This window comes from Panthera leo, chromosome F3 (genome assembly GCF_018350215.1).
Source record: "Panthera leo isolate Ple1 chromosome F3, P.leo_Ple1_pat1.1, whole genome shotgun sequence".
In the NCBI taxonomy this organism is placed as follows: Eukaryota; Metazoa; Chordata; class Mammalia; order Carnivora; family Felidae; genus Panthera; species Panthera leo.
The window spans coordinates 10,218,400-10,245,503 of NC_056696.1; the positions used below are offsets into that span (position 1 = coordinate 10,218,400).

The following is a 27,104-nucleotide window of genomic DNA, read 5'->3' on the forward strand; positions in this document are numbered from 1 at the left end:
AGTCGGGCTCTGTACTGACAGCTCAGAGCCTGGAGCCTGCTTTGGATTCTGTGTCTCCCTCCATCTCTGCCCCTCCCCTGCTCGCACTCTGTCAATCTCTCTCAAAAAATAAATAAACACTGAAATGTTTTGAAAAAAAAATAAGACAGACGTTTTAAAATATTGACAAGATTGTTATGTTAGAGTTGGTTTTGAGTCATCTCAGGCTGAGACTAGGAGCAATCAATGAATATTATAGAAGAGAGTGGGTTGTAGGCATGACAATAAACTGAGAGATTAGGAAGAACCACTATGAATGGGCTCTACTGAGCTATCCTCTCAACTCCCACCCAGTGTAAATGAAAATGAGCTCTTGACCTGGGCCAGCCCTGAGGAGGAAGGTAAAGTAAGAGAGTTGCTGGATCCTTATCCCCAACTCTGTTTAAAGTCTCTCTGTCTGGTCTGACATGCAAAGAGCTTGGAAGTAACCACTCCTATCCTCACAAAAAGAAAATAAAAAGCCAAACAAACTGAAAAATCAACAAGTCCCTCAATCAAGGAATTGAGGTTACAAGAAAAATTGTCACCTCCCCCCCCCAAAAAAAACTAGAGAGTCAGGCAAATACAAAGAATCATAGTTTACCAGGAGCAAAAGCCACAGTTGGTGCCTGGTAGGAACACATAAAGGACAATTGACTACTGGAGACTGTGCCTAGTCTGGCTTGAGATGTAAACATTCCCCCCACCCAACTTTCCTGAGTTTTATGCCCAGAAACTCCACCAGGTTCTCAGGGTGAATATGGAAGAAAAATCCCCTTGTATTTCATACAGGGGAAGGGGGAAAGTAGCCATTTACAAATAAGCCCAGGGGCACCTGAGCAGCTCAGTCAGTTGAAGAACTGACTCTTGATTTCGGCTCAGGTCATGATCCCAGGGCTGTGGGATCCACCCCCTTCTCAGGCTCCACTCTGAGCATGAAGCCTGCTTAAGATTCTCTCTTTCACTCTGCCCCTCTCCCTGACTCATGCACTCTCTCTCTCTCTCTTAAAACAACAAAAAATTAAAAATAAGCCCAGAATGCTCTGTTCTCCTTGACAAAGGCTTGCCTTCAAGGGAAACTGTTTTACCAGATTTTAAGCAAATTGAGCTTCTCAGAGAAAACTGGGGGAGGGGAAATACCCAATTTCAGCCCCCTGTTCCAGTCCCATTTAAAGGGGAAGAGGGAGGAACCTGAGAATCAGAGACACAGGTTTGCTAAAACACTAAGACCTAATCATAGATTATAGTATGTCGCTCCTCCCCCAATAGTTTACCAACATATAAATGGGGCTCCAGTATAATATCAGGGGCTTAAAGCTAAAAGAACTATAAGCTAAAAGAACTATAAGAGTCTCTAAGAATATCCAAAGACAACAAGGGACACAAAAACAAAGACACTGGAAGAAATTTTAGCCTCACCTATAGCAAAGAGTAAACAGCCTAACTCCTAGCCCCCCAAACAATCCTTTTACCCAAGAGCTTATGTATGGCTTCTAACAAAAATTATAAGGTATGCTAAAAGGCCAAAAAAAAAAAAAAATCACAGTTTGAAGAGACAAAATAAACATTAGAGCCAGACTCAGATATGGCAGAGATTTTGGAATTATCAAACTGGGAAGTTAAAATAACTACAATTATGATGTTGAGGGCCTTAGTGTAAAAGGTGTATAATATGCAAGAACAGATGGGTAATGCCAGTAGAGAGATGGAGATGCTAAGAAAGAATCAAAAAGAAATTCTAGAAATCAAAAACACTGCCACAGAAATGAAGAATGCTTTTGCTGGGCTCATCAGTAGACTAGACACAGCCAAGGAAAGAATCAATGAGCTTGAAGATATGTCAATAGAAACTTCCCAAACTAAAACACAGATACAAACAAAAAACAGGAAAACAAACATAGAACTATGAGAAAATCACAAATGGTGTAACATACCCATAGTGGAAATACCAGAAGAGACAGAGAAAAGGAAAGAAGAAATATTGAAGTAATTATAGCTGAGAATTTCCCAAAGTTAATGACTGATACCAGTCACAGATCTAGGAAGCTAAGAAAATACCACACAGGAAAATACCAAAAAATATACACCTAGGAATATAATATTCAAACAACATAAGAGCAAAAACAAACAGAAAATCTTGAAAGAAGCCAGGGTAATAAAAATACCTTTCCTATATGGAAACAAGGCTAAGAATTACATTGGACTTCTTTTCAGAAACCTTGCCAACAGGAAGCGAGTGGAGTGAAAGAAAAAGCATCCCTGTGGTAGAGACAAAAATCCAGGCTCTCCTTTTCAGTGTGTGGAGCTGTTATTGGAAAGTGACTGCTCAGACATGCTCTACATCTCCTTGCCCCTTTTCATATAAATGTCACCATGGAAGATGGACCCAGTCTGCCCCTGGACCCAGTCTGGTTTTGAAGGTGTGCCCAGCCTGATTTTTGATTCAGTACTGTTTTCTAAGTCAGACCCTTTCCAACCCCAGACCCAGTCCCACTCCGGCTCGTTTCTGGAACCAGTCAGGGGAGGAGGCCGGAGGTGGGGGCGGGTAGGGAGAAGCTCATATAAAGTCTGAAAATGCATAATGCCAAAGATTTGGAGCTAGGATCCAAAATCCAGGAATGCCTTATCCACCACCTCCAGAGGCAGCAAGAAAGCAGCAGAATTTAAGCTCAACCTGCCAGATCATGCCCACCAGGCTCAGTGTAGTCTGAATGAAGGAAGATGGCGGTGTAGGAGGACGCTGGGCTCACTTCATCCTGCTGATTGCTTAGATTCCACCCACATCTGCCTAAATAACCCAGAAAACCATCAGAAGACTAGCAGGACAGACTCTCCAGAGCCAAGCATAGACAAGAGGCCCATGGAAGAGGGTAGGAAGGGTGGAGAGGCAGTGCATGCTACACACACTGGCAGGAGGGAGCCAGGGCAGTGGAGGGGCAGCCGCCTGGCAAGGCAGAGCCCCCGAAGTCTGGCTTGCAAAAGCAGAGGGGTCAGACTGCTTGAGTTCTGACAGCCAGTGGGACTTGACATCTGGAATGTTAAAAGTCAACAGCTCTGCTCTCAGAGAGCTGGGAGGGTGAGAGGACGCAGGAAGGGAGAATTGTTGAGCCCCGGAAGACAGAGCTCAGCTCGGTGGGGGAACAAAGGTGCTGGCTAGCGCCATTTCTCTCTCCCATCCCCCGGCCGAAATTCCAAAGGGAACCAGTTCCCATCACCGAACCTGCTTGCACTGCGCAAACGCCCAATGCTGTGCTTCTGTGGATCCATCCCTCCGATGGGCCTGCCTTCCTCCAGGTGCTGTAGGGCCCCTCCCAAAGGGGACCACCAATGGCAAAGTGAGCTAAGCCTGCCCCCTCTCGCCCCTGTGCACCTTGTGGATCCACCCCATCTAATACGCCCTTGACCAGATCCCATCGAAGCAGCACCACAAGCCTGGCAGTGTGCAAGTAGCCCAGACAGGGGCCACACCATTCCACAGTGAGTCCTGCCCCTGGGAGAGGGGAAGACAAGGTACACACCAGTTTGACTGCGGCCCCAGCGGTGGGCTGGGGGCAGACATCAGATCTGACTGCGACCTCACCCACCAACACAAGTCTCTCCAGACAGCAGAGGGGATGTGCCCTGCAGTTTGGAGCTACCGCAGGGACTACCCAAAATGGTGAAATGGAAGAATTCTCCTCAAAGAAACTCCAGGAAGTAGTGACAGCTAATGAATCGCTCAAAACTGATTTAAACAATATAATGGAACAAGAACTTAGAAAAATAGTCACAAAATTAATCACTGGGCTTGCAAAAAGCATAGAGCACAGCAGAGAATCTATTGCTACAGAGATCAGGGGACTAAAAAATAGTGATGAGGAATTAAAAAATGCTATAAATGAGGTACAAAATAAGATGGAGGTGGCCATAGCACCAATTGAAGAGGCAGAGGAGAGAATAAGTGAATTCGATGATAAAATTATGGAAAAAGAGGAAGCTGAGAAAAAGATTTAAAAAATTCAGGAGTATGAGGGGAGAATTAGAGAACTAAGTGATGCAATCAAATGGAACAATATCTGTGAAGAGAGCGAGAAAGGGGCTGAAGGTGTACTTGAACAAATCATAGCTGAGAACTTCCCCGATCTAGGGAAGGAAACAGACATTGAAATCCAAGAGGCACAGAGAACTCCCTTCAGACGTAACTTGAATCAATCTTATGCATGACATATCATAGTGAAACTGGCAAAATATGAGGATAAAGAGAGAATTCTGAAAGCAGCTAGGGATAAACAGGCCCTAACTTACAAAGGTAGACACTGAGGATAGTAGCAGACCTATCTACTGACACTTGGCAGGCCAGAAAGGAGTGGCAGGAAATCTTCAATGTGATGAACAGAAAAAAATATGCAGCCAAGAATCCTTTATCCAGCAAGTCTGTCATTCAGAATAGAAAGAGAGATAAAGGTTTTCCCAAACAAACAAAAACTGAAGGAATTCATCACCACTAAATCAGCCCTACAAGAGATCTTAAGGGGGACCCTGTGAGTGAAATGTTGCAAGGACCACAAAGTACCAGAGACATCACTACAAGCATGAAACCTACAGACATCACAATGACTCTAAACCCATATCTTTCAATAATAACACTGAATGTAAGTGGATTAAATGCTCCAACCAAAAGACATAGGGTATCAGAATGGATTAAAAAAAAAAAAAAAAAACCAAGACGAATCTATTTGCTGTCCACAAGAGACTCATTTTAGACGTGAGGATACCTTCAGATTGAAGGTGGGGGGATGGAGAACCATCTACCATGCTACTGGAAATCAAAAGAAAGCTGAAGTAGCCATACTTATATCAGACAAAATAGACTTTAAATTAAAGGCTATAACAAGAGATGAAGAATGGCATTATAAAATAATTATACAGTCTATCCATCAGGAAGAGCTATCAATTATAAATGTGCACCGAATACAGGAGCCCCCAAATATATATAAAACAATCACAAACATAAGCAACCTTATTGATAAGAATGTGGTAATTGCAGGGGACTTTAATAACCCACTTATAACAATGGATAGATCATCTAGACACAGAATCAATAAAGAAACAAGGGCCCTGAATGACACATTGGATCAGATGGACTTGACAGATATATTTAGAACTCTGCATCCCAAAGCAACAGAATATACTTTCTTCTCAAGTGCACATGGAACATTCTCCAAGATAGATTACATACTGAGCCACAAAACAGACCTTCATAAGTATACAAGAATTGAGATCAGCCATGCACACTTTCAGACCATAATGCTATGAAACTTGAAATCAACCACAGGAAAAAGTCTGGAAAACCTCCAAAAGCACAGAGGTTAAAGAACACCCTACTAAAGAATGAATGGGTCAACCAGGCAATTAAAGAAGAAATTTAAAAATATATGGAAACAAATGAAAATGAAAATACAACAATCCAAGTGCTTTGGGATGCAGCGAAGGCAGTCCTGAGAGGAAAATACATTGCAATCCAGGCCTATCTCAAGAAACAAGAAAAATTCCAAATACAAAATATAACAGCACACCTAAAAGAAATAGAAGCAGAACAGCAAAGACACCCCAAACCCAGCAGAAGAAGAGAAATAATAAAGATCAGAGCAGAAATAAACAATATAGAATCTAAAAAAACTGTAGAGCAGATCAATGAAACCAAGAGTTGGTTTTTTGAAAAAATAAAATTGATAAGCCTCTAGCCAGGCTTCTCAAAAAGAAAAGGGAGATGACCCAAATAGATAAAATCATGAGTGAAAATGGAATTATTACAACCAATCCCTCAGAGATACAAGCAATTATCAGGGAATACTATGAAAAATTATATGCCAACAAACTGGACAACCTGGAAGAAATGGACAAATTCCTAACCACCCACACACTTCCAAAACTCAAACAGGAAGAAATAGAAAACTTGAACAGACCCATAACCAGCAAAGAAATTAAATCAGTTATCAAAAATCTCCCAACTCTTATTCCCAACTCCCTGGAATAAGAGTCCAGGACCAGATGCCTTCCCTGGGGAATTCTACCAGACATTTAAAGCAGAGAAAATACCTATCCTTCTCAAGCTGTTCCAAGAAATAGAAAAGGGAGGAAAACTTCCAGGCTCATTCTATGAAGCCAGCTTTACTTTGATTCCCAAACCAGACAGAGACCCAGCAAAAAAAAGAGAACTACAGGCCAATATCCCTGATGAACATGGATGCAAAAATTCTCAACAAGACGCTAGCAAATCGAATTCAACAGCATATAAAAAGAATTATTCACTATGATCAAGTGGGATTCATTCCTGGGCTGCAGGGCTGGTTCAACATTCGCAAATCAATGTGTGTGATACAACACATTAATAAAAGAAAAGATAAGAACCATATGATCCTGTCAATCGATGCAGAAAAAGCATTTGACAAAATTCAGCATTCTTCCTTCCTTTCTTTCTTTCTCTTTCTTTTTTCTTTTTAATTTTTTAAAACATCCAAATTAGTTAGCATATAGTGCAACAATGATTTCAGGAGTAGACTCCTTAGTGCCCCTTACCCATTTAGCCCACCCCCCCCCAAAGCCCCTCCAGAAACCCTGTTTGTTCTCCATATTTATGAGTCTCTTCTGTTTTGTCCCCCTCCCTGTTTTTATATTATTTTTGTTTCCCTTACCTTATGTCCATCTGTTTTGTCTCTTCAAGTCCTCATATGAGTGAAGTCATATGATTTTTGTCTTTCTCTGACTGCCTGATTTCACTTAACATAATACCCTCCAGTTCCATCCACATAGTTGCAAATGGCAAGATTTCATTCTTTTTGATTGCCAATACTCCATTGTATATATATACAACATCTTCTTTATCCATTCATCCACTGATGGACATTTGGGCTCTTTCCATACTTTGGCTATTGTTAATAGTGCTGCTATACACATGAGGGTGCATGTGTCCCTTCGAAACAGCACACCTGTATCCCTTGGATAAATCCCTTGGATCGTGCAATTGCTGGGTCATAGGGTAGTTCTGTTTTTAGTTTTAGTTTTTTGAGGAACCTCCATACTGTTTTCCAGAGTGGCTGCACCAGCTTGCATTGCCACAGTCTCCTTTCTTAATAAAAACCCTTGAGAAAGTCGGGATAGAATGAACATACTTAAACGTCATAAAAGCCAATTATGAAAAGCCCACAGCTAATATCATCCTCAATGGGGAAAAACTGAGAGCTTTCCCCCTGAGATCAGGAACACGACAGGGATGTCCACTCTCACCGCTGTTGTTTAACATAATATTGGAAGTTCTAGCATCAGCAATCAGACAACAAAAGGAAATCAAAGGCATCAAAATTGGCAAAGATGAAGTCAAGCTTTCACTTTTTGCAGATGACATGATATTATACATAAAAAACCCAATAGACTCCACCAAAAGTCTGCTAGAACTGATACGTGAATTCAGCAAAGTCTCAGGATACAAAATTAATGTACAGAAATCAGTTGCATTCTTATACACTAATAATGAAGCAACAGAAAGACAAATAAAGAAACTGATCCCATTCACAATTGCACCAAGAAGCATAAAATACCTAGGAATAAACCTAACCAAAGATGTAAAAGATCTGTATGCTGAAAACTATAGAAAGCTTATGAAGGAAATTGAAGAAGATACCAAGAAATGGAAAAACATCCCATGCTCATGGGTTGGAAGAATAAATACTGTTAAAATGTCAATACTACCCAAACCAATCTACACATTCAATGCAATCCCAATCAAAATTGCACGAGCATTCTTCTCGAAGCTAGAACAAGCAATCCTAAAATTTGTGTGGAACCACAAAAGACCCCGAATAGCCAAAGTAATGTTGAAGAAGAAGACCAAATTAGGAGGCATCACAATCCCAGACTTTAGTGTCTACTACAAAGCTGTAATCATCAAGACAGCATGGTATTGGCACAAAAGCAGACACATAGACCAATGGAATAGAATAGAAATCCCAGAACTAGACCCACAAAAGTATGGCCAACTAATCTTTGACAAAGCAGGAAAGAATATCCAATGAAAAAAAGACAGTCTTGTTAACAAATGGTGCTGGGAGAACTGGACAGTAACATGTAGAAGAATGAAACTAGACCACTTTCTCACACCATTCACAAAAATAAACTCAAAATGGATGAAGGACCTGAATGTGAGACAGGAAACCATCAAAACCCAGGAGAAAGCAGGAAAAAACCTCTCTGACCTCAGCCGCAGCAATTTCTTACTTGACACATCCCCAAAGGCAAGGGTATTAAAAGCAAAGGTGAACTATTGGAACCTCATGAAGATAAAAAGCTTCTGTACTGCAAAGGAAACAACCAACAAAACTAAAAGGCAACGAATGGAATGTGAAAAGATATTTGCAAATGACATATCAGGCAAAGGGCTAGTATCCAAAATCTATAAAGAACTCACCAAACTCCACACCCGAAAAACAAATAATCCAGTGAAGAAATGGGCAGAAGACATGAATAGACACATCTCTAAAGAAGACAGCCAGATGGCCAACAGGCACGTGAAAAGAGGCTCAACGTCACTCCTCATCAGGGAAATACAAATCAAAACTACACTGAGATAGCACCTCATGCCAGTCAGAGTGGCTACAATGAACAAATCAGGAGACTGTAGATGCTGGAGAGGATGTGGAGAAACGGGAACCCTCTTGCACTGTTGGTGGGAATGCAAACTGGTGCAGACGCTCTGGAAAAGTGTGGGGGTCCTCAAAAAAATTAAAAATAGATCTACCCTATGACCCAACAATAGCACTGCTACGAATTTACCCAAGGGAAACAGGAGTGCTGATGCATAGGGGCACTGGTACCTCAATGTTTAAAGCAGCACTTTCAACAATAGCCAAATTATGGAAAGAGCCTAAATGTCCATCAACTGATGAATGGATAAAGAAATTGTGGTTTATATGTACAATGGAATACTCCTTGGCAATGAGAATGAAATCTGGCCATTTGTAGCAATGTGGATGGAACTGGAGAGTGTTATGCTAAGTGAAATAAGCCATACAGAGAAAGACAGATATCATATGTTTTCATTCTTATGTGGATCCTGAGAAACTTAACAGAAGACCATGGGGGAGGGGAAGGTGAGAAAAAAAAAAAAGAGAGGGAGGGAGGCAAACCATAAGAGACTCTTAAAAACTGAGAATATACTGAGGGTTGATGGGGGGTGGGAGGGAGGGGAAAGTGGGTAATGGGCATTGAGGAAGGCACCTGTTGGGATGAGCACCGGGTGTTGTATGAAACCAATTTGACAATAAATTTCATATTAAAAGAATAATAAAAAAAATAGATGTCACCATGATCCTAACCAATGGAATATAAGCAAAAGACATATGTATTACTTTAAGGCCAAGAAAACGATGTGCCTTCTCCATTTTCTACTTTTCTTTCACTCTGGTGAATGAAGAAAACCACAAGGTCCCAAGGGTGTGGCTGAGCCACAAGATGAAAGGAGCCTGGGTCCCTAAATCACAGCATAGAAGAAAGTCACCTGTAAACTGGGAATACCCACAGAGAACTATGACATAAATGAAAAATAAATTTCTATTGTTTGAGCCTTTATACCTTTGGGATTCTGTTATAGCAGGTAGTACTACAGTAGATATTACACTTCTCTTCTTCTTCTAGAGAAACCTTTAAGTGTTCCTTAACCCTCTGAGGTACTTGAACCACATTCTTCTTCTCCAGGAACCTTCTTTTTAAAAAAATTTTTTAATGTTTATTTATTTATTTATTTATTTATTTTAATTTTTTTTTTGACGTTTATTTATTTTTGAGACAGAGAGAGACAGAGCATGAACGGGGGAGGGTCAGAGAGAGGGAGACACAGAATCCAAAACAGGCTCCAGGCTCTGAGCTGTCAGCATAGAGCCCGACACGGGGCTCGAACTCACGGACCGCGAGATCATGACCTGAGCCAAAGTCGGCCGCTTAACCGACTGAGCCACCCAGGCGCCCCAATGTTTATTTATTTTTGAGAGACAGAGACAGAGCTTGAGTGGGAGAGGGCCAGAGAGAGAGGGAGACACAGAATCCGAAGCAGGCTCCAGGCTCTGAGCTGTCAGCACAAAGCCCGACGCAGGGCTCGAACCCCCGGACCGTGAGATCATGACCTGAGCCGAAGCCGGACGTCCAACCGACTGACCCTCCCAGGCGCCCCTCTCCAGGAGCCTTCTAAGCTCTTCCAGAAACTGCCCAAATCAAGATTTCCCTTACCAGTTTATCAAGATCTCTCAGGAATATTTTAAGGCTTTACTGGGAAATATCCAATGTTGATATCATATCTTGATCTTCTGAGGTTCCAGAATCCCAGAGAAGGGAAAGATACAGTCAGCAGTGACACACCCTTTCCCCTCTGACCAATTTGTTTCTCTCCTCCCCATCTAGCATATCTAGGAGTTTCCACCACGAGATGGCAATTCTCCTTTCCCCTGCCTCAGAGCATACCTGTGAAGGCCAATATTGGGAGCCCTAAGTCCAAGGTTGCCCACTGATACTGTGTCTATTAGCTGTCACCACAAAAGGCTAACTAATAAGCCACCCCAGGACTCGATAGCTTAAAACAAAACAATGATCCCTTCGCATTTTCACAGGATGGCTGTGTAGAACAGGTCTCATTCTGGAGCCCAGGCCGGAGGGGTGTTGACTGCCTAGGCACGGTTTTCTCACGGCAAAGGACAAAAGCTCCCAGAGGTGCAAGTGGAAACATGTGAGACCTTTTTAGGATCTATGCTCAGGACTACACATAGTCATATTCTACTGGCCAAAGCACGTCATATGGCCAGGTCAAGTGATGGGGCATTGAAGTCCATTCTGCACACATGAGGTCTCAGCAGGTATGCTATTTACCAGCAGGGTGAACTACCACAAGGATGTATTAATTCAATTTACCACAGTCCCTGAGAAATGGAGGAAGGAGGGGCTGGTAGCTAGGCTTACCTGTAGTCTAGGGGTAACGGGTACTTTCTGGGACTTGGGCTCTTTAGAATCCCTATGGCTTGTGGACTGCAATAATTCCATAGGAAGAAGTATGAAGCCAGACCAATAGCCTCATTAAAGAACTATTATGTTAATTTCATAGGTGTTCAGCTCATATTTATTAAGTACCTACTGACAGAAACCCATCCTACCAATTATCAAAGCCATGCACTGTCTCGAAAATGAGCTTCAGTCACTCCCCATGCAGACTCAAATGAAGTCTTTTTGGGAAATGGAATTGCTGAATTAGAGCTGAGGGGAAGCTCTGACAACATCTGGCTGGCACAATTCCCTCTTCCTTTCTTTTTTTGTTTGTAAGTTTATTTATTTATTTTGAGAGAAAGAGGGAGGGCCTGCCACTGGAGGAGGGGCAGAGGGAGAGAGAGAGAGAGAGAGAGAGAGAGAGAGAGAGAATCCCAGGCAGGCTCTGCACTGTCAGTACAGAGCCCGATGCAGGGCTCAAAATCACAAATCATGAGATCATGACTCGAGCCAAAGTCGGACACTTAATGGACTGAGCCACCCAGGTGCCCGCACTTCCCTCTTTCTGAAGCTGAGGAAACCTGGGCAGAGACGAGCAGCATGACTTATAAGCCATTTCAACATGAATGTCTGGCAGAGCATTGTGCCTACCCCAGCACTTTGTTCCTGCGAGGAAGTCCTGTTAGCAATTACGGACTTGTTGTACCAAGGTGGGCCCCATGGCAATAATTGAGATCTTAGGGCTGTGGGTCCAAAGTCAAGAATTCAGGTGATTGTCCTCTTCCCAGAAAAAAAAAAAACAAAAAAAAAAAAAACTAATCACAGCCGCAGGAGAACATTAGGACTCTGAGTCTAAAACCCTTTGGTTTCTTCTCGACACTCTCCTCACTTTCCCATTTGAAGTCACCAGTCCTCAGAAAAGTTAAGATGGGAATGTCAATCAACTTGAGCTAAGAAGTCACGCCTGCTCTAACAATGCTAGTTTTACACACAAAAAGAACTGTTCCTGAACACAAACAAGAAACGCTAACATCTTCCTCTCTCCCCATATTTGAATAACGTTCTCTTTCAGTTAAACTTGCTCTGGTCTGGGGTCGTCCACCACAATTACACTTCAGAGATGTGCTTGTCATAGTATATTTTACCAATTGGGAGCTCCACAGCTCCCCATTAGCCTCTCCATGACAGAGAGAAGTAACATTCACAAATGTTTACTTATTCATAAACAACCAGGAATGGCCACAAACACTTGGAGAGAGACGCCTTCCCCAGGAGCTACTCAGATCTCAGGGACAGCCAGAGAAGTTTGACAAAAACTCTTGACTTGATCAAATGTTGGTCGGTCTCCTCTGAGCCCTCTTCTCCGCGAGGCCTCGGCCTTCGGATCGTCCTCCACTCCTCGGCCTGCGCAGCCCCGGCTTCCTCAAGAATCCTGCAGACTCCGTTTAGAGAGAACCTGCCCCCATCGTGGAAACCTGACCGGGCTGGCCGGCCGGCAGCAAGATTCCTCTCTCCCTACTGTCTCCTCTAAACGAATTTCTGCCCACTGACTCCCTCACTTTGCCTGTGGGCTATCCTTCGCCAACTTTTAGAGTTGAGCGGATGTCTCTCCCTTCGTGGGATAGTATTGACACCTACTTCCATATTTCTAAATAAAGTCCTCCTTCCTGTTTTAACAAGTGTCAGAATGATTTTATTTTTTCCTTAACGACTCCCCAACAAAACCCCAAACCCAGACTCTTTTTTTCTGGAATCAGAAGGGCTTCAGGGCTTGTCTGCTCTTTTTTGTTGAGCATTTTGACGATCCTGCTACAGAGAGAGAGAGTTATGCCCTCCACGAGATTACAAGCTTGGGCTTTAGCAGTACTCCTATCAGGAAGTTCCTTCTTCGTATATACTATGAACGAAGTTCTGGACCTATGCTTGCCAGAATCCGAGCACGGTTCGGCAAAGATCCAGGACCCCTCTTCAGCCCCCTTGGTCTACTCTTCCTAACGCGTCCCTTGAAGCGTGGCGAGCCCGCCTTGAGTGCGCACCCCAGCAGATGCAAACCACCGGTGAATGCAAATCAGCACAGGGATAAATGCTCCCAGGTCACACACTCTGCTAAAGCAGAAATCCTTTATGCCCTTCCTGCCTCTTGCCCGCCGAGGGCGCCCACAGCGCACGGGAAGCCGACGACCGCGGGGGAAGCGGGGAGGGTGGAGGGCACGGCGCCGCTGGCCGGCCAGGAGCCGCGAGGAGGGTCGAGAACTCCGCCGGGAGGAGAGTGCCGCGCGGACCTGCCGGAAACCGCGCCGGGAGGAGGGTCCGGAGCTGGCGCGGGCGCCGTCTCCCGGCGCCGCCGAGGCCCGCTGACATCAGCCGCGCTCCTCCCCTCTCCTCCCAACACCCTCAGCTCGCGGCCGGACCCTCCTCCTCCCACCACGTGTCCTCCCCGCTCCCTCCCGAGGGGCCGCGCGCACGGGAAGCCGGAGAGGCGGCAGGGATGGCGCTGTGACAGCGGGGCCGGAGCCCTCGGCGTCTCCTCCCGCGGCCCCGGCCCGCGTCCCGGCCGCTCGGTGAGTGCGCGCGGGCGGCGGGCCGGAGGCCCGGGGCGGCGCGGCCCTTCCCGCGGCTCCGGGGCTGCGCGGCGGCGGCAGGGGCGGGGGCGCGAGGCTGCAGCTGCGGCGGCCGCCGTCGCCTTTGTTGCGGGCCCTCCTGGTGGCAGGCGGCGCCGGCTCCGGCCGCCCGGCAGGTGCGCCGGGGACGGGGAGGGGGCCCGGCGGGGAGGCGGGCCGGGGGCGGCGGGAGCCGGGGGCGGCGGGAGCGCTCCCGGCGCGGGGCCGCGGAGAAAGGGAAATGGGACAAGATGGCTGGAGATATCCGAGCGCGCCCGGGGGCGCGGCGGCTGCGGGCGGGGCGCGGGGCCGTGGGCGGGTGGGCGGCGGCGGCGGCGGCGGCCGCGGGCACCTCGCCGCGGGCACCTTTGCTGCGGGGCGGTGCCGCCTCCGCCCCCACCCCCTGCCCGGGAGAGGGCGGGGGAGGCGGCGGCAAGTTTGGGCCCCAGCTCCGGGGATCTGAAGCCTTTTCCGCCCGCCCCTGACCTAGCCTTGCCGTGTTCGCCCGTCCCTTTTGGCAATACCGGAGAAGCACACTGAACTCTGGAAGGATCTTTTCTTTCGGAGCCCGGGAGGATGCGGCCCACAAGATGCACACTCACTCCACACCTAGGAGTTGCCCGCGCCCCTAGAGGGCAGGAGCGCGGCCCTTTGTATTGGCCTACAGCTGGACCCAAGAGAATATTCTTTTCGCCACGGAGGCATTTCCCGGTGGGGGTGGGCCCTAACAGATTTCTGCACCTTCTCGGGTATCCAGGCATACACCTCACTGTGTGTCACTGAATCTCGGGTTTGGAAAACCTCCTAAGGCAGAATGACTATTTTCTGAACCGGCTCATGGACAAAATCTTTAGCTTTGGAAAATCCAGGTGATGGGTATTCTGGGCCAGCCAACTTCCAGGTGCTTAACTGGCCTGTAGGGAGAACCCAGTTGAGCAAGTGTCCGGGCTGTGTTCAGACATCTTCATTGGTAAAGCAGCTAACACCCCTCTCCTGCCGCTTATTTCATGTTCAGGTGGCACTGGCTGTGAGAAAGTTCTGCCTTTCAAAGCACTCTTAAAACCTCTCCCAGGAATGTTTACCCACCAGCCCGTTCTGCCCCTGGGTCTCTACAGAACCAGCCTGGTCTCTTCCACAGGTAGCCTTTTTAATATATGAAGGCAGTCAGGTACACTATCTGCCTGCAGCCCCTCTTAACATAATTAATATGTCACCTTCCAGCTTCCTGGTGCTTCTCCTAAAGCCCTTCCTCCCCAGGCCTGACTCTTCCTTCCCTTATTCCAGCCTGAACAGTGCTTGGGGATAAGAGGTTTGCACAGGCAGCCCCCATCCCAGGCTTCGGGGAGTTCACACTAGTGCCTGATTTTTCTCAACTGAATCTTGCTTGCAGAGATGGATTCCACAGCCTACACTCTCAATTTGACCCTGAAAGAAGAAGAAGAGGAAGAAGAGATTCAGAGTCGGGAACTGGAGGATGGCCCCACAGATATGCAGAAAGTCCGGATCTGCTCAGAAGGTGGTTGGGTAAGTAGGAAGATGGGTCCACACAGCTGTGAGGAGAGGTCTGGGAGCCAGGCTTGTTTTAAGTCTCCTCCTCAGTCAAGCATAGGAAGTAAAAATAGCCCAGCCCAGCCCGGTATGTTTGCATTCCTGAGAAAACAGTCCTGTGGCTTTAAAAGGCACTGTGAAGAATGGAGCTGGTTATGGGAACAGTCTCTTCAGCCATGTGGCTTATCGTCGTTCGGACTGGAAATCTGAGAGGCTTGCCTCTCTCCTGTGCCCCTGAATCCCCTACGTTTTACTTAGTGCCAGGCATGTTGCAGACACCAGCTAAATGTTTGCTGACCTCTGTTAAAGAAAAAATTACTCTGACGCTTGTGAAGACGGTAAGGAAGGTTGGTCGGGACTGTTGAGATGGCTGTCAGGACTCTTGCAGTGGGAGAGAGCTGGGGCTCAACACTGAATACAGTGAGACAAGCAGGGATTTCCAGCCAGGGATCCGGAGTGGGTGAGAAGTTACTAAGAGGAGACCTCAAGAATAGGGGGATTCTTGCTAAAGGCAGACTAGGGTGATCAGCTGTCAAAGGTGGGAGAATCTTTCTAAGGTAAAGTAAAGCAGGATTCTTGCTAAAACTGGGCCGGGCAGGCTGAGGACAGGAGGGGAGCCCCCGCGGAGGCCTGGTAGGGAAGAGGGCCCAGAGGAACGTCACTGAAGTTTGGGAAGGAGAGAGTCTTTTACACCCACTGCTGGCTGAAGGGAACCTTTTTAAATAAGACTTGGGGCACTGAGCTGACAGGAGGAGAGCTTCAGTCGGTTCTGTGTGAGGACGTCTTGTGAGAGCACACACAGGAGAGCGGCATCATCAGCCTGCCCGAATCGAGGGATTGGGGTGGTAGGCAGCAGAGAATATGGAACGTATCCAAACAGAAGCGTGTGATAGAATTAGAGTAAATTTATAAAAATATAAATGCAGCGTGGCCCATCCTAATCCCCGCCAGTCTGCCTGGGGCCCGCCAGGTTTTGCTCGTGCGCCAGAGAGCTGTAGAAGCCTCCCCCAGAAAAGTGAACAGGCTTCAGCGCGCCTGTGCCCGGGCCACTTCTGGACACCCCGCGGGTGGGGGGGGGGGGGGGAGTGATGTAAGTGCAAGAGATATTTATCCTTATAATCGTGTATAATTATTCACAGTACATCCCGGACATCATGACATTTAGGCATGAATGGTAAAAACTTTAAATATGCAACAAGTTGCATTCCTTTTCTCCGGCGAGTCCTGTGTATGAACATTATCAGTATCCATTCTATTCCTTTGTTTCCAGTAGGAGATTGGTATTCATAGAAACATGGCTCTCCCAAATGTCCGGTCCAGCTCCCCTCCCACACAAGAGGACTGGGGAGCAGAGAGGTTATCTACTTTGCCCCAGAGTTACACATGTACGCTGACATGTGTTCTTAAAAAAATAAATGTCTCTCAAGCTGGACCCTTAAAAGCAGTGCATTTTATTGTATGTGTGTCATACCTCGGTGAAACACAGTACACCACCAGGCTCTGGGTTTTCAGTCTGGCTCTGTAGGCTGCACTGCCATTTTCTTTTTGTGTTCTCTGCTCACCCCCACCGCCTCTCTAGTTCTGATCCTCGCAGCTGGGGAGACCTTCGAGGACAGGAGTCAGTCCCACTTAGCCTGCAGCAAGACCTCAAGGCAGTAGAAACCCTGGGCTTTAAGGCTAAATTGGCCAACCCAGAACCTCTAGATAGCATGGAGAACCTTGGAAAATGGGTGCAGTAAAGGTGGACGTTTAAGTGTTGTCGGAACAGTGAGAAGGGAGCAAGGCGAAGGCCATTCTTAGCTGGGAAGGAAGGAGGTCGCTGGAAGAGGGGGGCTGGTTTTTGCGGGCTCCAGGCGGTCTGCCCCCTGTCCGCGGTTATTGAGCACAGCGGTGGTGTTAAGGCAAGATCCCTAGTCTCCTGGTGTTGCCAGTCTCGCAAGGAAGGTGGGGAAGTGAACATAATTCATAGTACAATATTCAGAGTGCAGTGGGTGAAGTCAGCTCAAGAGCAGGGTCTCATTCAGCTGGAGAAGTCAAGAGGCTTTGTTCAGGGGGCAAGCACGGACCTGGTCTTAAGCAGTGGGCAGGTTGGCTCCCAGGCCCGTTTCCCTCCTGGGGACATTTGGCAATATCTGGAGACATTTTTGGCTCTTGTGATTTGGGTGGGGGTTGGGGAGTGGGAGATCCTACTAGGCATCTCCTGGGGAGAGGCCACGGACACTGCTAAACATCTCCAATGCACAGGACAGCCCTCGTGACAAAGAATTATCTGGCCCAAAATGTCCATAGTGCTGATGTTGAAAAACCCTGTTCTAGGGCATTGAACTAGGGAAAGAAAAGAAATGAATCTGTTCCTTAAATATGTATTGTGGTTGTAAAGAATTGTGTTAGGGTGATCAATAAAAGCCTTTCCAACATAAGAACTGTGCTATATATTAGGATAATATTCCACAGGAGAATTGGAATAGAAATAGAGTTTCAAGTAGAGAAAAAGAGGAATGTACCCCGAGCTGAGTCTCGTTCATAAGTGGCACTGGCCAAGGGAGGAGAGAGGGCTTGCACTCCAGACACAGGGAAAGCAGGAACGGAAGCACCCGAGAGGAACGCTCCTGTGCAGAGTTGGAACAGCTCCCGGAGCTGGAAGCAGAGAAGGTGAGAGAAGTAGGGCAGGCCCCGGGGCCGGCCAGCCAGAGGCCGTGGTGAGCAGTGCTGAGGGGTGTAGTTCTCTCCCCGGGAGCTCTGCGGGACAGGTCCCTTGCCCATCTCTCTTGCGAGGGCCAAGGCTCACTACAGTCTGCGTGCTAAGTGGCCTGCTGAAAAAGTCTGGGCTTTGGAGTCAGACTATTTATTTATTTATTACTTATTTCACGTTTATTCATTTTCGAGAGACAGAGTACGAGTGGGGGAGGGACAGAGACAGAGGGAGATACAGGATCCGAAGCAGGCTCCAGGCTCTGAGCTGTCAGCACAGAGCCTGATGCGGGGGCTTGAACCCAGGAACCGCGAGATCATGACCTGAGCCCAAGTTGGACGCTTAGCCGACTGAGCCACCCAGGCGCCCCTGGAGTCAGACTTTCTGACTCTGTGACTGTGGACAAGTCATTTAGCAGCTGTTTCCTCACCCATAGAAGTGGGGTAGTGACTCCCATTTCTTTATTATTACTTCAAGGATTCAATAAGAAAATTATTTCAACACGCAAGAGGGAGTGCCCCACGCAGGTGCTCTCTCGTGCACTGGTAACGGCCGTCTGCTCTGAGACCTTCGTTACACAGCTTCGCCAGCGTGCGGCTGTGCGGGGTGTAGGTACTTCCTGACAGTTCCCCTTGGAGATGGGCTCTGGAATGCTCACTTGCCGGCAGAGCAGGGCAGTACCTGCAGGCCGAAGGAAGAACACCTGTCTGATGCATCCTGGGTCTTCTGAGGGAAGGGAGGAGGACAGGGACGGAGGGTCCCTACCTGTGAGGCCAAGAAAGGGCCTCCCGACTCCGGAGTTTTGCCCGGGGCAGGCCCTGTTTACCTTCTGCTGTGCTCGGCCGGATAAAAAGCCTCTGTGGAGAGAGAGGAGGCCTGCGCCACGGGGCCTGGCTGAAGGCTCGCTCACTTCTCACAGAGGGTTGCTGTGAGGAGAATTTCTAAGCCACTGGACTGTGCGTCTTGGAGTATAATGTGGGCTTGTTTGAAGATCCTCTGTGGCTCAGCCGTAAATATGAGGACGTGAACCTGGCACCAGTCGCCCTGCAGCCACCTTACAACTTCGGGGCTCCTGAGATTTTTACCAGGCCTAGGATGTTTTACTTCTGTGAGTGTCAGTAGCCCCTCTGAAATGACCGGCGTAGCCAGTCCTGTGTCCCGTTTTGTCAGCAAAGGGAAAGGGACTATAAATAGGTATGGCCTGGATCTGGAATTTCCTAGGGAGAGAAAAGGCCAAAAGGAGAGTTGTTCAAAAGGCTGGGAAGTGAGAAGGGGTGGGGTGGAAAATTCCTGGCTGACAGGCTTTCCAGATTGATGAAGGTCTGAGGAAAGCCTGGAGATTCATCCCTTTTTACCTCCTAGGATTTCACACTTACTCCAAAGAGGAAGCTTGGTTTCGTAAGAGACTAAATTTAATGATTATTTGAAACTATTCTAAGTGGAACAAGAGAAAGGAAATTTGGATATCGTTTGCTTAAATCTTTTATTCAAATATACATTTTGGGGGCACCTGGGTGGCTCACTCAGTCGGTTAAACTCTTGGTTTCGGCTCAGGTCGTGGTCTTGTGGTTTGTGAGTTCGAGCCCTGCCTCGGACTCTGTGCTGATGGCGAGGAGCCTGCTTGGGATTCTCTCTCTCTCCCCCCCTCTCTCTGCCCCTCCCCTGCTCACACTGTTTCTGGCTCTCTCTAAATAAATAAATAAACTTAAAAAATACTTTCTTAAGTGATCACTATCTACAAGAAGTGTCCTAAGTTTAGGGAGATGGAATAAACATAGGTTTTGCCCTCAATGAGCTTGAATTCTACTGTAAGAAGCAGACAAGTAAACCAAGAGAATACTGCGTTGTGATAAGTGCCACCGTAGTATGGAGCCCAGGGTGCCACAGGGATGTGTAGTGGGCGCACAACCCACGTCAGGGTGAGCTTCCCAGGGAATGGCACATCTGGGCTAAGTCTTGGAAGATGGGTGGGTGGGTGTCAGCCAGGCCAAGAATGGGGAGGACCTCTGAGGCAGTGGGAGAGCCATGTGGGGGGGGACGCGAAAGGTAAAAGAACGGTTTGCTCAGGAAACAGCAAGCGCTGAGAACCAGTGAGCACAGAGGTAGGGGAGAGTGAAGGGCTGGTCGCCAGGGAGGCCACTTTGCTCTTTGTAGGAGCTGGAGCCTTGAACTCAGACAGTGCTAGGTCCCCATCTCAACCCTGCCATTTGTTGGCTGTGTGACATACAGTGGCAACGAGGCCTCTCCGAGCCCGTTTCCTCCTTGGTGAAATGAGGTTGTTGGGGAAAACAGATGAAGCAGACACAGCCTCTCCTGGGAAGTACTCCCTACTTGTAGAGTGCTGTGAGTGGGAAGGGAGGACATGGACTTGGGGAATAAGGAGAAAGTCCAGTGTGTCCAAATGACTGATGGCAGGACACCTGAAGAGGCTACACGCTGTGCAGATGCTAATTTCCTAAGCTGGTGAAAAAACAGTCTCATGATCACCCAGGCTCTGGGTTCGGCCTTGGGGAATAGCTTTGAAAGCAGTAATCCTGAAACCCCGGCCCAGTGATTTCTTACCACCGAGTATGATGAACTTTGGAGTGGGATTTTTAATGACTGAAAGAAACGACACGGCAAAAAGAAGAGCAGAGTCGAGTAAACAGGAGGAGGTTGGTTTGGGTGGCCCGGCCCCTCCCACAGGGGTGGGGGAGCGGGGTCAGTGGGGAGAGGGAAGGAGAGCTGCCTTTGTCCTCGGCCGAAGGTCTAGGCATCAAAGCAGCTCGTTTGCTCTGCTGTTTCATTACATAAATTTAAGCTCTAATTAGCTCTTCTCTCCTCCTACTCTTGCTCTTACAGATTGGAAAAGGCAGGATGAGGCCCCCTCTCTCACTGGCTCCTCCCTGGGCTTTGGGTTCTGAGTCAAATGCTAGAGCTGGTACCCCAGGAAATGGAGAACGGGGCCCAGGAGCTGCCCCCCCCCCCCGCCCCCATGCCGGGCCGGGGATCTGTGACTTGGGGGAGGGCAGGGGGTGGCTGGGTGTGTGTATTTTGGTGGGGGAACTGCCTCAGGGTGTTGACTTGGGAGCGGTTGCTCCTGAATCTGGAGCCGGGGCTGAGCCCAGATCGGCTGGCCCTGCAGCGTGTGTCCCGATCTGGTGATCGCTGCTGGGGAGTTTTCTTCTCAGGGTGCTGCTCTCCTCCTCTGTGAACCGAGGCGGTAAGCGACCCTACGCAGGGCGTGCGGGACCTGTGCCGTGTCCTTGTTTTGCCGCCACTGGCCTAGTGAGTGTGGATGGACCGTGTCCCCCGGTCAGAGCCCCCTCCCCTGTGAGATGAAGGTGTGTGAGTCTGTGTCTGCTTATGCCTATTAGTTGTTCCCTGTTCCAGGTGCCGGCCCTATTCGATGAGGTGGCCATATATTTTTCCGATGAGGAGTGGGAAGTTTTGACGGAGCAACAAAAGGCCCTCTACCGGGAAGTCATGAGGATGAATTATGAAACTGTCCTGTCCCTGGGTAAAGCTTTGTTTTTTCTTTGTCTCCTGGAAGCTCTGAGCCCAGAGAATTGTTTCCATGTCTCTTCTCTGGTGTCTCCAACATCCCTTTCTCCTGAACTTGGACTCTGTCCCCTCAGTGCCTGTGCCCATTTGATTTCCTGTTTTTGACTTCGGCAGGATATAAATATTGTGTCCTTCTACTCAGCAACTTGCGCCAGCTCTCAGAGCCATCCTCACTCAACCTAGGCATTCGCGTCAAAAAAAAAAAAAAAAAAAAAAAAAAAAAAGACCTAACCTAAGAAATGTCACCACAGATCTGGGCCTGTGTTTCATATGTTCCTCAGGAGGGAAGGCAGACTTCATTGTTACCCCGTCAGCCTCAGACGCCTGGGAACTCAGCCCCAAAGAATCCTCGTTCCCCTCCCGGCATTGATGATCCGTATCATTAGAATGTAACCAGCTGGAGGGACTTCCTAGTTTCTCATCTAGGTACCAGAAGGTTCAATAGGTCAGGGACTGCATCCTGCTAAATGAAGTTGTTTTTGTTGTTGCTAGCACCAGCCCTCATTAGCAGAGATCCCTGAATTCCCTTGGACAGACATCTTTCCTATCATGTTTTTTCTTTCGTTACCCCTCGGCCCTTTCCCCCTGGCTTTTGTAAACCTCCACATGGAGAGAGTGTGTGTGTGTGTGTGTGTCGGGGTGGGGGAGGGATTCCTTAAGTAGCATAAAGTACTGATTTTGGCAGGGCTCCGAGGCAGGAACACACAGCTATTACCTGTTTTATTTCCTATAAACAGAATTCCCATTCCCTAAGCCAGACATGATCACTCGGTTGGAAGGTGACGAGGAGTCTCAGAATTCTGATGAATGGCAGCTCCAAGGAGGAACCTTGGCAGGTACTACAATGAAATCACCCCGGCATCCATCCAGTGGGAGCATTGTGAACCTGGACTTTAAGTTTCCATGTACCTCGTGTGGGGTGTTTAAGAGTTGAGGCAAGGTTATGAGGCAGAAAGATGATGGGCTTTGGATGTTCAAAATCTTTCTAGTGCTGTGTGACTTCAGGCCACTTCATTCACCTCTCTGAGCCTCCATTTCTTCCTCCGTCAGCAGTGGGTAATAAGTCTCAATGTGCATCCTTGTACGCGCATGAAGTAAATTGAAGTCTGTATGGTGTTTGGTCCTGTGCACATGCTGGGTGAAGGAGGCCACCTCAGTAGCACACCATATACGTTTGAAGACTAAGGAAAGTAATGCGACAAAGCACCTGGCCGGGGCGATTTACCCTGGTTTCTTGTCCATCTCTTCTTGGATAGAAAAAGCAAGAGCAGCTGTAGTACATGTGTGAGTAGGTACGTCCGAGAAGCACATGGCCCTTTATCAACAACATAGTTAGGATAACAGTTGGCTAAATACAGCTTCTAAGCAGCCAGTGATTTTATTCACCTTCTCTCTATAGGGAAGAGTTTGAAATGCCGTATTTCATTGATTCTAAGACATGCTTCGCCCCGCCCACCACATTAACATCTCTGAAATTGAGAACTCCTCTTAAAATTGATGGCATTCTTTTTTTTTTCTTTTCCCATGGTGTATCTTGCAACTGATGGCATCTTAGTTTGGCTGAGACACGCTGTCTTCCCAAGTCCTGTTCAGTTTCTGCGACCACTTTGTAAATATAGAAGTTCTGACATTGGTGTGAGGGGACGAAGTATGCTTTCGCTATAGATTTTCTTGGCGTAAGGGATGTGAGCCAGGCCATCCCTTTAGCAGTGCATCTAAATTCTGGACCTACTGTATGGGTTACATTTGGCTTCTCACGCCCACAAAAACCGTTTTGACCAAAGCGTGGCCCACAAAATGATCGTGTGATCCCAGTTTGGGACCTGTGTTCAAGTCCCAGCTCTGGCACTTCGTGGCTCAGCTCCCTTGATGTATTACTTCACTTCTGTAGCTCCACCTGCAAAGAAGGAGTAGCGATACACAGGTATTGTGGGAAGTAGGTGTGGCGATCCGTAGGACTTAGGGGAACGTCATCTGTTACTAAAGGGCCTCCTTTGGGTGAACCTCAGATTAAGGTATTCTTAGCGTCTTGACCCAGGAAATCGGGATAGGCCAGGAGGCATTTTTCTTACTGTCGTTATGTTCGCCCCTCCCTGTTTGTCTCCTAGAAAATGAAGAGACTGACGTCAAGCCCCCGGACTGGGCGGGTCCGATGAGCGCCACCCCCCACTTTCCTCAGCCACAGCACCTGGACGGCTTTGGCCTCCGCCTGCCTCGGGACCTCACGGAGCTGCCCGAGTGGAGTGAGGGGTACCCCTTCTACATGGCCATGGGCTTCCCGGGGTACGACCTCTCTGCGGACGATATTGCCGGGAAGTTTCAGTTCAGCAGGGGCATGCGGCGCAGTTACGACGCGGGGTTCAAGCTCATGGTGGTGGAATATGCTGAGAGCACCAACAACTGCCAGGCTGCCAAGCAGTTTGGAGTGCTGGAAAAGAACGTTCGGGACTGGCGCAAAGTGAAGCCGCAGCTGCAGAACGCCCACGCCATGCGGCGGGCGTTCCGCGGCCCCAAGAACGGGCGCTTTGCCCTGGTGGACCAGCGCGTGGCCGAGTACGTCAGGTACATGCAGGCCAAAGGGGACCCTATCACCAGGGAGGCCATGCAGCTGAAAGCCCTCGAGATCGCCCAGGAAATGAACATTCCGGAGAAGGGGTTCAAAGCCAGCTTGGGTTGGTGTCGAAGAATGATGCGAAGGTATGACTTGTCCCTGCGGCATAAGGTGCCGGTGCCCCAGCAGCTGCCCGAAGACCTGACGGAGAAGCTCGTCACCTACCAGCGGAGCGTGCTGGCCCTGCGCAGGGCGCACGACTACCAGGTGGCGCAGATGGGGAACGCCGACGAGACGCCCATTTGTCTAGAGGTGCCCTCGCGGGTGACCGTGGACAACCAGGGCGAGAAGCCCGTCTTGGTCAAGACGCCGGGCAGGGAGAAGCTGAAGATCACGGCGATGCTGGGTGTCTTGGCAGACGGGAGGAAGCTGCCCCCGTACATCATCTTGAGGGGCACGTACATCCCCCCCGGGAAGTTCCCCAGCGGGATGGAGATCCGCTGCCACCGGTACGGGTGGATGACGGAGGACTTGATGCAGGACTGGTTGGAAGTGGTGTGGCGTCGGAGGACCGGCGCGGCGCCCAAGCAGCGAGGGATGCTGATCCTGAACGGCTTCCGCGGCCACGCCACGGATTCCGTGAAGAGCTCCATGGAGAGCATGAACACCGACATGGTCATCATCCCCGGAGGCCTGACCTCGCAGCTGCAGGTGCTGGACGTGGTGGTCTACAAGCCGCTCAACGACAGCGTCCGGGCCCAGTACTCTAACTGGCTCCTGGCCGGGAACCTGGCGCTGAGCCCCACCGGGAACGCCAAGAAGCCGCCCCTGGGCCTCTTCCTGGAGTGGGTCATGGTCGCGTGGAACAGCATCTCCAGCGAATCCATCGTCCAGGGCTTCAAGAAGTGCCACATCTCCAGCAATCTGGAAGACGAAGACGACGTCCTGTGGGAGATCGAGAGCGAGCTGCCGGGAGGAGGGGAGGGACCCAGAGAATGCGATACCGAGAGCGCGCCAGAGGGCAACTGACCGCTGAGGGGAGAGCCCAGGTAACCCGCAGGCACACGCACGCGCCCCGCACCTTCACGGACAGGCCTGTTCGTGTTCCGCGGACACCTTCCCCCTTGCCGTGATTTTCTGTGCCTCCGAGAACTCTCAAGCCTGGGCTGCCGTACCACGGATCAGAGGCCGTCAGCTCTCCTTGAGGTCCAAGTGCCGTGGCCTGGCTTACTTTGTGGGTGTTTTGCTCTGAGGCCTGGCCCTCCCCACAAGGAGTGAGCTGCCAGAACGCTGAATCTGAGGGCTGTCGTGTTCAAATTATTTGGGCCTGAAGGAGCGTGGTCTGTCTGACGTTGCTCAGTCCGCAAAGAATTTGGTCTGAAGAGCCAGCTTTTTCCTTCCCCTTATAAATCCCGGGGAACGTCAGGGCCGGGGTGTGTATCTGACACGCTTGGAGCGGCTGTGCTCCCTTCCGCTGGCCTCCGGGGCCGGCCGGCGGTACGGGGAGAGCACCGGGCGCTGGGGCCTCCGCGCCCAGACTTCGCGTGGTCTGCTCGGGAGCCCACTTGGCACAGAAAAACGATAGCGTAGGTCTGCTTCTCCCTAGGCATTCAAAAGAGTTTTTAAACAGTATCTTATTCTCATAATGACCTTCACATGGGTGGTGGGAGCAATTGCAGTAATTGCTTGTCCACTGATGTCCGAAAGGATATATTTCTAAATTGAATCTCGGCACCAAAAAAAAAAAAAAAGAAAAAGAAAGAAAGAAAGAAAAGAAAACAGGGCACATAGCTAAGACTACCACGAATAAGGTCTGAGGACTGAGAGCAAAAGGTCTGGAATTTTCAGAGTTGACTATAGAAGGGCAGCTTCAAGAGGAAGTGGGGGACGGGGACTAACAGCTCTAGTGGATGTGAACTTAACACGTACCACCCCCCCAGCACACACACCTTGGGGGAGAACAGCCAGCCAGGCACAGCGGGAAACCTACAGAAGGAGCAAGCAATTCATTTCACCCTCTTGCTCTCATTTCCCCTGTCAATTAATTTTTTTCCCTAGACACAACGTTTAGTGTGAAGAAGGTCATTCCTTCCTTTACGGAGGCCCTAAAACCGTCTTGACGTGTCTTCTTCCTTTTACAGCGTAACTAAGGGGTCCCATCCGAGTTGCTTTTTCCTCCAAAGGAAATGCTAACCGAAATCTTTCACCTCACTCCTCGCTGTACAAGTGCAAGAGGGACGTAGGTCTCCTTCCCTGCCCTCAAATCAAATTGTACTCATACTGCCGAACCCCGCTGTGATTCTGGGACCCCTCGTATAACGGTGGAGTCAAGGAGGAGTTCTCAGTGTTCAATTCGAATCACCAAAATTGCTTTTTCTGTCCTTCTCATGTCCCCTACCCTTCCCCTCCATGAATTCAGCCTTTTTCTGCTAACCGTGGTCAAACTTTGAATTCTAGCGAGTTGTTAATCCTTGTCTTATTTTACTTTTTGTTTTTTTCCCTCTCCTTGTTAAACGTTTCTGTGCATTTTTTTTTTTTTTTTTTTTTAAATTTTCTGAGCTCTTGGCTACCAGAAGAGGAAAGGGAAAAGACAGGGCGAGGCTGCAGCTGTGAAGATAGGCATTTACGTCCGATATCAACCATGACCTTCTGCCCATCCTGACCACCAGTTCTCTGTTCAGCTGCCCTTTTGTGAACTGAGGAAGTGATAGAAGCAGTTAGGGACTCTCAGCAAACAGGAGATTTAATAGTGGACAGATGGGCATAAAACTGGTTCTCCTCCTCTATTTGGAAATCTGACTAATGGAATAATCATGTTTGTTAAAATGTATACGATTTCTAAAATCCAAGGGTTAATTCACACTTAGGTTCTCTCTGTTTTCCAGCAATTGGAACTGTTTGAAACAGGTGAGAGGAAAATCCTCAAGAAGATTCCTCAAAGTGTGGACGCACAGGGAGCAGCAGAAGGCCGGGGGGGCTGGAACAACCCCATGTCTGGACTGTGCACCCTGTCCTGTGACATAGCCCACTCCCGCCCCACATCCACGTGTCAGAAAAGTCTAGGACCCTTGATTTCAGCAGAGACATGATTAGGGAAGAAACTGCTTCTGCCCCATTTTTTGTTTTAGAGATTAATCCATGTGTCCATCAA

General features: G+C 48.5%; 1 protein-coding gene and 1 non-coding gene across 4 annotated transcripts; both read left to right on the forward strand.

The window, feature by feature from the left end:
• Positions 1 to 13,243: 13,243 nt before the first annotated feature.
• On the forward strand, positions 13,244 to 26,924 carry POGK (pogo transposable element derived with KRAB domain). Of its 3 annotated transcripts, none has more exons than XM_042924617.1 (6): positions 13,244 to 13,580; positions 15,010 to 15,143; positions 21,232 to 21,358; positions 22,140 to 22,238; positions 23,511 to 25,002; positions 26,839 to 26,924. In XM_042924617.1, exons 2-5 carry the CDS (start codon positions 15,012 to 15,014, stop codon positions 24,980 to 24,982), a joined length of 1,830 nt encoding a protein of 609 aa, XP_042780551.1. In that variant the 5' UTR covers positions 13,244 to 13,580; positions 15,010 to 15,011; the 3' UTR covers positions 24,983 to 25,002; positions 26,839 to 26,924. The 3 variants fall into 3 exon arrangements, with proteins under 3 accessions (XP_042780551.1, XP_042780552.1, XP_042780550.1); XM_042924618.1 differs by lacking the exon at positions 13,244 to 13,580 and adding an exon at positions 13,677 to 13,756; XM_042924616.1 differs by lacking the exon at positions 13,244 to 13,580 and adding an exon at positions 14,612 to 14,757.
• Positions 16,096 to 16,229, forward strand: LOC122212515. The gene has a single exon (XR_006199191.1). It is a non-coding gene; the product is annotated as a small nucleolar RNA SNORA52 (small nucleolar RNA).
• Positions 26,925 to 27,104: the final 180 nt, after the last annotated feature.

What these genes read in the sequence shown, in the direction of transcription:
- POGK (XM_042924616.1), top strand. Translation starts at nt 14,694, where the DNA reads ATGTTTACCCACCAGCCCGTTCTGCCCCTGGGTCTCTACAGAACCAGC. An exon ending in TGAAACTGTCCTGTCCCTGG is followed by an intron (nt 21,359 to 22,139) that starts GTAAAGCTTTGT and finishes TCCTATAAACAG; the next exon opens with AATTCCCATTCCCTAAGCCA. An exon ending in CCAAGGAGGAACCTTGGCAG is followed by an intron (nt 22,239 to 23,510) that starts GTACTACAATGA and finishes TTTGTCTCCTAG; the next exon opens with AAAATGAAGAGACTGACGTC.